Raw genomic sequence first — 12,212 nt, 5'->3', positions numbered from 1 at the left:
AAAAGTGAAGGAAAATTAAAATAGTCTTAGATAAACAAAAGCTGAAGGAGTTTGACCACTAGACCACTCCTGCAAGAAATCCTCAAGGGAGTCATCCAAGGTGAAATGAAAGAACACTAGAAAGTGACTTTAGTCATGTAGAAAAATAAATATCTCATTAAAGTTAAATACATGAGCAATTAGAAAAGCTCATATTATTGTAACAATAGCTTGTAACCGTAATTTTTGTTTTTGTCACATTTAAGATATATTTAAGGAAAAAAACAATTATTGTAAAAATTAGCATTACTGTAACTGTGTTTTTAAACTCCAAATTCTGTTTTCTATATAAGCTATTTAAAAGAACTATTAATTTATGCTTTGAGACACAAAATCATAGAAAGATTAGATTTTGTGACGGTAACAAACAAATGGGGTGAGAATGGAGCTGTGAAGGAGCTAAATTTTTGATGTTATAATGTTAACCTAGTAAAAATTCTAATTTAGATTGACATAACTAGAATTTTAAATAAAATCTCCCTACTAACCACAAGAAATAAGCCATAGAATATACACAAAAAGAAATGAAAAAGGAATTTAGACATTTCACTACAAAAAGACAACTAAAAAAAAAAAAGAAAACAGTAATGCAGAAAATGAGGGATAAAAAAAATACTATAAAGCATATAGAAAGCAAATAGCACAAAGACAAAAGTCCTTCTTTGTCACTAATTACTTTAAATTTAAATGACTTAAATGCTCTAATCAAAAGAAAGAGTTTGGCAGAATGGATAAAAACACATGATCTTACTATATGCTGTCTACAAGAGACACATTTGAGATCCAAAAACAAAATCAGGTTGAGATCGAATGGATCGAAAAAGATGTTTCATGCAAACAGTAGCCAAAAGAGAGCAGGGGTGGCTATACTAATATCAGATAAATGGACTTAAAATAAAAAAGGTTACAAGAGACAAAGGACATTAAATATTAATAAAGGGACATGTAACAATAAAATATCACAGTTATAGACATTTATGCACCTAATGACAGATCATCAAAACATATGAAGCAAAAACAGAAGTGAAGGGAGAAATACATATAATAGTTAGAGACTTCAATACCCCAACACAATAAAGGATGGAACAACCAGATAGAAGGTATATAAGGAATTAGAGGACTTCCACAAAACATTTCTGTGTGTCCGCCCTCAACTCTGAGAACCGATTATTTTAAATAGGTGCACTTCATTATCAAAGATAAAGTCACCGTGATTAGTACATTTTTGATGCTTACAATAACCTTATCATTACCTGTTACAAGTATTATATAATATGCTTTCCTTCAATTTAAATTTCTTTCTATTAAGTACATATTTTTCAGTCTCTGTAAAAAGCCCAAGAACTGATTGGTTAGTACAACTTGTCACACAGTAAGCATAACAGAATAATTTTACGAGAATGCTTAAGAGTAGCAAAACAAAAATTAAATTGGTAATATTTACCTTATGTCCTCTAAGGAGCAACTTACTTACCCCTCATCACAATAAAAGTGAAATTCTTTATCGAACTGAAAGCCAAAGTGAACGGTGAAATTTGGGTCTAATATCCCACCATTTGAGACATTTGGAGCTGAACATTCTTTTCCTAAAATAGAATTTTCAAATTCATTTTTATATCAGTTTCAAGACAGATTTGAATCAGGATCAAAATTCTACACTGCTATTTTCAATTCATATGATATTATTTTCTTCAGTTAACTATTAAAGGGCAAATGTAAAATTCACATTTACCCAGGCAACCAATTGCTTACAAAAATTCCTAGGAGATTTATTAAAGCCTAAAAAGCATTGTTTTCTAAAACCTAGTTTCACATAAAAAAATCATCATTGTCATAATGGAAACTGAACTCTAAAATGTGTAAAAAACTCACCAGAGCATGCGTACACACACACACACAGATGCACATGCATGCACTCACTCACACACACACAGACACACACACACGCAAGGTATTTACTTACTGGTACAACCTTCAGGGATAAGGTGCCACATGTTATTTTCTTCACAATAGGTACTAGTGGAATGAAATAGTCTCTGACGGTACCCTGGTTTACAATTATAATGTATTTTTTCCCTAGGTGAATACAAAGATTTAGGGACACCCTTTAACGTCATACTTTCGAACACTGGTGGTTCACCACAGGCATCTAGAGATAAGAAAATAAGAACATAAAAATAGTATTTAATCTCTTTGACCAGCCAGGGACTATAGCCTGGCAGCAAGTAGGTAGTACATAATATATGGAAAGGTCCTTGGTAAGATTTTAAACAACTGTTCCATGTTTTCACCCAAGAGGCGGTAGTACTGGAGGATGTGCTGTGCTTATTTTAAATAACATACTATTAGCTTTTGGTTTGTTGAGGAATTAATTGAATTTCTTTTTTCTCCCTTCCTTCCCTTCCCCACTTCCTTCCTTCCTATCTTCCTTCATTCCTTCCTTCCTTTCTTGCAAGGCAACCCTTAGTTGCCCTCACAGATTGCAAGGACCTTGTCAGTTTACAATCCCTTATTTTTTATTTTTTATGTCTAGAGCATCTGGTCTTCCTAGGTGGTCTCCCATCCAAGTACTAACCAGGTCTGACCCTGCTTAGCTTCCAAGATCGGGAGGGATTGGGCTTGTTCAGGGTAGCATGGCCATAGACTGAATTTTTTTCAAAAGTTAACTGAAAAGACAAAATCAAGGTTTTTTATCTTAAAAATATATACAGGGATACATGATTCCCCACTTCTTTCTAAATTCATTTCGAAACTCACTTCCCCTCTAAGAAGTTTTCTATAGTATATAGCACTATGCTTAGGTTACTCTTTCACAGTTGGAAACAAACTTATGATCACTTGTCACTTCAGGCTTAGTCTCTTCTCAGGAGGCAAGCTCTTAGAGATCAAGGATCATATGCCTTCCTTTTCTACTTCACTCTGTACCCAGTAGATATTCAAAAAATGATACAGAAGAATGTCAGAAACATGAAAGAGTGAGAGATGTCCCTAGATCTCTCCCCTTGAAACAACAGTAAGCTGAACATCGAAAACTCAACAAAAAAAACACTCAACCTGCACACAAGCACTTCAGAGTGAGGGATCTGCAAATAAGCTCAGAACCCCAGGATTTGGGTGGTAGACTAGGGGAAACAAAAAAGTTGCCTCTTGCAGCCAGAGCTCCCTGTAGGAAGAGGGGGGAAGAGAGAGAGAAGGTGCAGCGAGTTCTCTGAACAGCCCTGCCTGAGGGAGTTGTGCACTCCACACAGCACTAGTGCCCAGGGATCAGGGCAGAAAGCAGAGAAATGGAGAAGGCGGAGAAGCAAGTTGATTATTACCACCCAGGGTTGCAAAACGTGAGGCTGAGCAGCAGCTCCCATCTCCCAACCCAAATGGCACCTACCCCCATATCCTCCAAGACCAAACACTGCAGAAACTGTCACTAACACTGACAGGGACTGAGACTGAGGGTAATGAGCGTGATTGAATATTTATAAGGGGACAAAAAGGCATTATTAAGACTTTTTATAAAGCAAGGATCCAAGAGGCTTATACACCACCTACTGGAAACCAAAAGAAAAACACCTTCTTAGCAACAGGCTAAAGAGAGACTTTTATATAATAAATCCTCTTTCTGTGAAAAAAGCAGAATATGCTTCCTTTAATGCCCATGTGGAGAAATAGTCCATTAAACACCATGAACAACCAGGGTAAAAAGGCAGGTCAGAAAGAAAGAGAAAAATCTTAGAAATATGCAACTTAAATGACACGGAAATATGCAACTTAAATGACAGAGAATTCAGGATGGTACTTCTGAGAAAACTCAATGATATCCCAAATAATTCATATCAACAATTTCAGCAATTGAAAAAACAACTAAATCAGCAGAAAGAGTTTTTTAGCAAGGAGATTGAAACTCTTAAAAAGAACCAAATAGAACTTCTGGAGATAAAGGACACAGTATACTGAAAGAGATGAAGAATGAAATAGCACGCCCGGGAAATAGGGTTGACCAAATGGAAGAAAGAATCAGTGATATTGAAGACAGAAATCTAGAAATAAATCAAGAAGAGAGAAACCAAAAAATAAAAAACAATGAAAGAGAAATACAAGGACTAGCTGACACCATCAGAAAAGGAAACAGAAGAACATGGGTCTTCTCGAAGGGGAGGAAAAGGAGCAGAGATTAGAAAGCATTTTCAGACAAATATTGACGAGAATTCCCCAAATCTAAGCAATGAACTGGAGCTTGGAATTCAAGAAGTCAACAAACACCAAATTATCTCAACCCAAAAAGGTGTTCTCTAAGACACAGCATATTAAAATGATCAGAAATCAAAGACAAAGAAAGAATTTTCACGGCAGTTGGAAAAAGAAGATGGTTACCTATCTTAAAAAAAAAAAAAAAAACCATTAGAGTATCGTCAGACTTCTCAGCACAAACCTTACAAGCCAAAAAGGAGTGGAATCAAATACTCAAACTATTAAATGAAAGGAACTACCATCCAAGAGTAATGTATCCAGCATACCTCTCCTTTAGATATGAAGGAGAAATAAAGACTTTTCCAGACATACAAAAATTGAGGGAAGTCTTTACTATGAAGCCTGAAATATTGAAAGGGGTCAGCTCACCTAAAACAAAATGGCAAAACAATACATAACTATGAGTAAGCTGCTTCTCAGGCAGATAGAAGTAGAATAGTGCAACCCTTATTAAGAACAGGGCATTATAAGCATAAATGATAAGAAGAAACAATATTACAAGATAGTGATGAAAGTTCAACACACATAGGGACAAACTGAGACAAGCATGCCAGAAAAGGGGAATATCTGAGGTTTTAAATTAGCAAAGGGGAATGGAGATAAGGTACACACAGAATAAAATGGACTACTGTATAGATAACTACCCTCTACATATTCATAATGGTAACCACATGCCAAAGATTTGGAACTGAAGTATATAACATAAAACAAGAAGGACCAGAGGGAAAATCCACAAAACCCAACCAGAAAAACATAACAAAACAGAAACACAAGGACAAGAAAGCAATGGAAACACCAACCTACCAGAAAGCAAAAAATAAAATGGCTATAGGAAAATCTCATATTTCAATAATCACCCTAAATGTAAATGGACTGAACTCATCAATAAAAAGGCACAGTCTTGCAGATTGGATCAAAAAGTAAAACCCAACTATATGCTGCATCTCAGTTCCAAAGACAAATATAGACTCGAAGTGAAAGGGTGGAAATATTTCAAGCAAATGGCACTCAAAGAAAAGTGGAAGTAGCGGTACCTATATCAGATGAAATAGACTTCAAAATAAAAAAGGTAAAGAAAGATTCCGAAGTCCACTTAATAATGATAAAGGGAGTTATACACCAAGAAGACATAATATTTATTAATATCTCTACTCCCAATTGAGGAGCCCCGAAATAAGTAAAAAAATTACTAACAGAACTAAAGGGAGAAACAGATCAAAACACTATAGCAGGAGACCTAAATACCCCACTGTTGGATATGGACAGATTATCCAAACAGAAAATCAATAAGAAAATAACATCCTTAAATGACATATTAGACCAACCGGACATTTACAGAATCTTTCATCGCAAAATGATTATACATTCTTCTCTACTGCACATGGGACATTCTCAAGGATTGACCACATACTGGGGCACAGAGATAGCCTCAACAAATATAAGATGGTTGAAATTATATTCTCTGAGCGTCCTGCTTTGAAGCTGAAGATCAAGTGTAAAAAGTGGGAAGAACCACAAATACATGGCGATTAAACAACAAGATATTGAAGGACAGGGTCAAAGAAGAAATAAAAAGAGAGATCAAGAGATACATAGAAACGAATGATAATAATAGTACAACGTATCAAAACTTTTGAGACATGACAAAAGTAGTAATAAGAGGAAAAACCCTATCATTACAGGTCTACCTCAGAAAATAAGAATGAGCCCAAATAAACAACCTAATGATTCACCTTAAAAAACTAGAAAATGAAGAACAAATGAAGCCTAAAGACAGCAGAAGGAAAGAAATATTAAAAATTAGAGCAGAAAAAAATGAAATTAAAAAAATAATAGAAAAAATAAATAAAACAAAGAGCTGGTTTTTTGAGAAGGTTAATAAAATTGGCAAACCCATGGCTAGGCTCACTAAGGAAAAGAGAAAGGGCAAAAATAAACAAAATCAGGGACAAAAGAGGAGAAATTATGACAGATACTGCAGAAATACAAGGAATTATACAAGAATACTTGAAAAAGTATGTAATAATAAATTTAATAACCGAAAAGAAATAGATGAATACTAAGAAAGATACAACCTTCCTAGACTGAATCAAGAACTGGAAAATCTAAAGAGACCAATCAGCAGTATGAAAATTGAAAAAATTATCAAAAAACTACCAAAAAGTAAAAGTCCAAGGCCAGCTGGCTTCACCAGTGAATTCTACCAAACTTTCAAAGAAGATTTAATACCTATTCTCCTCAAACTGTTCCAAAAAAATTGAAGAGGAGGCCATACTTCCCACCTCATTTAATGAGGCCACTATCACCCTGAGACCAAAACCTGGTAAAGATAACACAAATAAAGAAAACTACAGACCAATATCTCTCATGAACACAGAGGCAAAAATCCTAAATAAGATACTAGCAAACTGAATACAGTAACATATTAAAAATATTACACACCATGATCAAGTGGGCTTCATCCCAGAGGCACAGGGATGGTTCAACATACGCAAATCAATTAATGTGATACACCACATAAACAAATTGAAAAATAAGAATCATATGATCATATCAATAGATAAAGAAAAAAACCTTTGACAAGATACAGCATCTATTTATGATCAAAACACTTAACAAAATTGGTATAGAAGCAAAGTATCTTAATGTAATAAAGGGCATATATGACAAGCCCTCAGCCAACATTACACTTAATGATGAAAAACTAAAACGTTTCCTCTAAGATTAGGAAAAAGACAAGGTTGTCATCAACTATCTCCACTGTTATTCAATATAACATTGGAGACCCTAGCAAGTACGATCAGGCAAGTGAAAGTTATAAAAGGCATCCAAATAGGAAATGAAGAAGTCAATCAGTCACTATTTGTGGAAGACATCATTCTCTATATATAAAACTCTAAAGCCTCCACAAGAATACTACTAGAAAAAAATAAGCAAATACAGTAAAATTTCTCAATACAAAATTCATAGCTTTCCTATATTCTAATTATGAATTATTAGAAAAGGAAGTGGAAAAAAGAATTCCTTTTGCAATTGCAACAAAATGATAAAATACCTAGGAATAAATTTAATGAAACATGTGAAAGACCTCTATAAGACCCTATTAAAAGGAATTGAAAAGAGATAAAGAAAAGGAAATATATTCTGTGTTCTTGGAAATATATTCTGTGTTCATTATACAGATTTAATGCAATCTCCGTCAAAATCCCATTGGCATTTTTTAAAAAAATAGAACAAAAAATCATCAGATTTGAATGGAAGCACAAAAGACCTCGAATCGCCAAAGCCATCCTGAGAAAAAAGAACAAGTCTGAAGTCATCTTCTGCCTGACTTCGAATTATACTACAAAGCGACAATAATCAAAATTGCATGGTATTGGCAGATAAACAGACATAAAGATTAGTGGAACAGAATCAAGAGTCCAGAAGTAAACCCCCATTTATATAGGCAAATAATTTTCAACAAAAGAGCCAAAAACATACAGTGGAGAAAGGAAAGCCTCTTCAATAAATGGTGCTGGGAAAACTGAAAAGTCACCTGCAAAAGAATGAAATTAGGCTGCTGCCAACCACCACACATCAAAACTATCTCAAAATGGATTAAGGAGTTGAATGTAAGACCTGAAACAATAAATTGCATAGAAGAAAATATAGGAACTAAACTCACGGACCTTGGACTTAAAGAGGATTTCATGAATTTTACCTAAAAGGCAAGGGGAGTAAAAGCAGAAAGAAATGAATGGGACTACATCAAACTAAAAAGCTTCTGTTCAGCAAAAGAAATTGTCAACAAGGTAAAGAGACAGCCATCTCAATGGGAAAATATGTTTGCAAGCAGTGCGTCTGATAAGGGAATAATATTCAAAATATAAAAACTCATATGACTCAGTAACTACAGAAAAACAAATGACCCAATCAAAAAATGGACAGAAAACCTGAACAGACACTTCTCCCTACAGGGCGTACAAATGTCCAACAAATATTTGAAAAGATGCTCAACATCGCTAGTTATTAGGGAAATACAAATCAAAACCACAATGAGATGCCATCTCACACCTGCTAGAATAGCTATAATCAACAGGAGAAGGAATAATAAATGTTGGAGGGGATGTGGAGAAAAAGGAACCCTCATACACTGCTGGTGGGATTGAAAATTGGTATAGCCACTATGAAAAACAGTACAGAGGGTCCTCAAAAAACTAAGAATTAATCTACCTTATAATCCAGCAATCCTTCTACCCCAAACACTTGAAACACATATCCAGAAAGATATCTGCACACTGACGTTCATAGCAGCATTATTCACAGTGGCCAGGATATGGAAGCAACTGAAGTATCCCACAATAGATGACTGGATAAAGAGGCTGTGGTGCATATATGCAATGGACTATTACTAAGCCATAAGGAGATGAAATACTGCCATTTGCAACCTATCGATGGACCTCGAGATAATCATGCTAAGCAAAATAGCCCAGACAGAAAAAGTTGAAAACCACGCGATATCACTTACATGTGGGATATAAACCTAAAAGCAACAGACGAACAGGACAAACAAACAGAGACTCATAGACACAAACAATAGACTAGTGGTTCCAGAGGGTAGAGGGGAGGGGGGAGGTGAGAGATAGGTGGGGTAACAGGGGTCAAATATGTGGTGACAGAAAGAAATTTAACTATGGGCAGTGAACACACAATGCAAATTTTATGACTTACTGTTTAATTGCACACCTGAAACTTATTGGATTTCGTTAACCAATGTCACCATAACAAAAATATAAAATAAAAGATTTCTGGTATAAAAAATAAAATAATATGGTAGGAGGTGATTACTATATAGGCATTGTGGATTTCATAGAACAAAATAAATATGGACTAAAGTGTTTCAAAATATGAGACTTCATTTCATGTATGTCATATTAGTGAACTGATCATTTCTTAAGTTAATAGATACTATTTGAATATCAAAAATTACTACTTTGAATAGCCTAACATAAAAAAACTGCATTCTTGAAAATTATTTTAAATATAATTTAATCTTCCTTCACTGATCAATGGGTCATGCATTCTCTCAGGGGTTCCCCGAGGTAGCTGTTTGGGCTGTGTATTGAATATATCCCTGTAACAACACTACTATAATGCTATGCTGTTAGAATTTTTTACTTCTGGGGTTTTTTTTTTTTTATAGTTTATTTTTTCTCCCTAGAATAGTGACATTTTTACTTCTACAATTTCTCTAGTTTTTAATTATCTGTTGGCTTGAAAATCTAACAAATGTGTTAGAACAATATGTAAGTTAATATGATGGAGACACAAAGTGTCCTAAAGGTCGAAAATAATGCACAGTCTTCACCTATAAGGTTAAGGACCTAGAGAAAAAGATGATAGATATATTTTCATTCCTGAGGAACCCTTCTTTTCTTATTGCCTGGATTGGTCTTATTTCAGATTGAGAGACTGGTCAAGAATTCTACACAAGTGAAATTTTACTCTTATTTCATATCATATTATAAATTCTAAAATTCTCTGTATATACACAGTTCAACATTTCATTCCATCATGTCCTGATATCCACCTGTTGGGCTAACATTTTCAACATTTCTACTGTGCTGACCTTGATATCTGAATATTCCTCAGTCAACTGCCCAAAATGAAACAAATGCAGAAATACAACCAAAAAGCCCTAGTAATTATATCATTGTTTGAAGACTATTAGTAAAAAGGTGAGTTTTATTAATAACATCATTTACTGAATACCCTGAGCCAGACATTCACACAATAGAAAAACAAACATGAGCTAGAAATTCTGTATAATACCGTTTAGACACAAATACACAGCATCATTCTAGAATTTCCTGGAACCACTAAGAGAGAAATCACACAACAGCATGTCTGCAATTAAATTATACAAGTATCCATTGTTTTATACTTTCCTTTGAAAGCATCAAAGGAAAGAAAATTTCTAAAATGACTTTAATAGAATAAGTACCTTTAAATGTATATATTTATGTACATACATATATATATATACAGTATATATATTCCATTCAATGAAACACGAAACAGACTTAGTGATTGGTCTTCCGCTTTAGTTTATGAGTTGTTGGGGAACATCATATTACCATTATTTATCTGATTGGTCTTCCGCTTTAGTTTATGAGTTGTTGGGGAACATCATATTACTATTATTTATCGTTCATTTCTTTCGATTCTCATTTCTCGCTAGGTTTGGCTCAACATTTTCGGGCTGCTTCTGGTCTCCCTTCAAATAGGACCCAAATACATTAGAGAATAGAATAGGACATTGCCTGTATTATATGGGAATATGAAGTAAGTCCATGGTAAAAGAAAGAGAGAGGAAAGAGGGGAGGGAGGAAGGAAGGGAGAGAGGGAAGAAGGAAGGGAGAGAGGGAGGGAGGGAAGAAGGAAGGAAGGAGGGAGGGAGGGAGGGAGGCAGGGACGGAAGGCAGGAAGGAAGGAAGGAAGGAAGGAAGGAAGGAAGGAAGGAAGGAAGAAGGAAGGAAGGAAGGAAGGAAATTAGTCCTGCATACTAATACCACCATTATGATCTTGGGGCCAAAGGAGCCTGTTACCTTTATACAAAAAGCACTGTGCTCCCTTTCCTCTAAAACTCTGGCAGCTGAAGCCTACTTTTACGCAAAGGCTCCACGCATCACATGTGTTCCCCAGCCTTCGCACAAAGCACACGGAGTTTCCATGCCCCACACGTTGCACCGCTGGCCTGTCACCCAATAACGCCTGGCTCGGAGACCCCTAGCCTAATCCACCCGGGCACAAACGCCCCACTAACCAAGGCTTCACCCCGCCCAGTAAACACAGTACAAACCCTCCTCAGTGGCACAGTTGGGGCCCTAGAAACATCCCCACACACCTGGGCACTCAAGAGTAAGCCCTCACCTTGGGCATTGGGTCCAAGTTCCCCAGCCTGATTGGCTCAGTCTCAAAACACCAGCAAGCTCTTTCTGGGGACACACTGTGGCCCTGGATAAATACCAGTCGCGCCAAGTGCCCCTCAGGGCTGGGTGCCTACCACCAAGCAACCTTCACCGTGGGCACCACATGGTTGCCAACGCCCTGGATTCCTACACAGCACAACCCGGGATCTCTGGCTATGCCTTCGCCTCAACTCCGCAACATCCGGTTCGACCCAGCCCCGCGCCCCCCACCTGGCCCACCAACCAAAGCTCCCTCCCTGCCCTCGAGTAGGTCAGCCTGCTCCTTAACCCAATTCCAGTTTGCCCCCGGAATGCACTTCTTCTCCAGGCCCCTACCGGAGAATGTAGGTAGCAGGAACCCAAGAGCCCCCAAAAGTATCCCAACCAACCACCAAGAAATAAAGGAAGTCTCGGTGCAGCGGGGAGTTTCTCCGTGCATCGCGCAAGACGCAGTCATTTTGGGGGAGATCAGCGGGAAACCTGAGGGACGGTGAGCATTTACATACCTTTTTGAGTGCAGCTAAAAGACGCAACAATCCGCAGACTCACAAAGCTTCAAGTGAGGAACTTCGGATGGGCGTGACATACGCGGCTACAAGGCGTTAGTGACCCGGGAACTGGGGTCATGCGGAGCCAATCAGCGAACAGAGAGGCGGGGCCATGAAGCAGGGATTGGCAGCGGTAAGGCTGGAGAGAACGGGTTGCATGGCTCTGCTGAGGTCTCACCGATCTAAGTCAGTGGGCTGGCAGCTCCGAAAAATTAAACAATTAGGTCATTAGTGCCCCCCCTCCCCCACCCAACGCTGGATTGAAAAACAAAGTGAATCGACCTGAAAATAGAAACCCAGAGCCCAGACAATGGGTCGCCCAAGGGCCAAGGCCCCTCAGGGCTCCACTTTTGTTCTGGGGTCTCCAAACTCTCAGGATTACCAGGGTCCTTAGTTAATATTTGGCATTGAGACGGGACATCTTTAGCAG

General features: G+C 37.1%; 1 protein-coding gene and 1 pseudogene across 2 annotated transcripts in view; both read right to left on the bottom strand.

Moving 5' to 3' along the window:
• LOC107497882 (membrane cofactor protein-like) overlaps positions 1-11,962 on the bottom strand; it is a 29,092-nt gene extending 17,130 nt beyond the window's left edge. The window contains exons 1-3 of one of the 2 annotated variants that reach the window (XM_016120220.2): positions 11,741-11,962; positions 2,003-2,188; positions 1,514-1,625 (exon numbers count right to left, since the gene is read on the bottom strand). In XM_016120220.2, coding sequence (XP_015975706.2) covers positions 1,514-1,625; positions 2,003-2,156 — 266 coding nt within the window. In that variant the 5' untranslated portion in view covers positions 2,157-2,188; positions 11,741-11,962. The remainder of the gene's footprint in view (positions 1-1,513; positions 1,626-2,002; positions 2,189-11,740) is intronic. The other variant, XM_036234458.1, reaches the window with a different exon arrangement.
• On the bottom strand, positions 2,566-2,684 carry LOC118613008 (annotated as a pseudogene).
• Positions 11,963-12,212: the final 250 nt, after the last annotated feature.

The sequence above is a fragment of the Rousettus aegyptiacus genome, unplaced genomic scaffold, assembly GCF_014176215.1.
Source record: "Rousettus aegyptiacus isolate mRouAeg1 unplaced genomic scaffold, mRouAeg1.p scaffold_m13_p_17, whole genome shotgun sequence".
Taxonomy (NCBI): domain Eukaryota; kingdom Metazoa; phylum Chordata; class Mammalia; order Chiroptera; family Pteropodidae; genus Rousettus; species Rousettus aegyptiacus.
The sequence above is the reverse complement of the archived record's forward strand: the minus strand, read 5'-3'. Positions and strand labels throughout refer to the sequence as shown.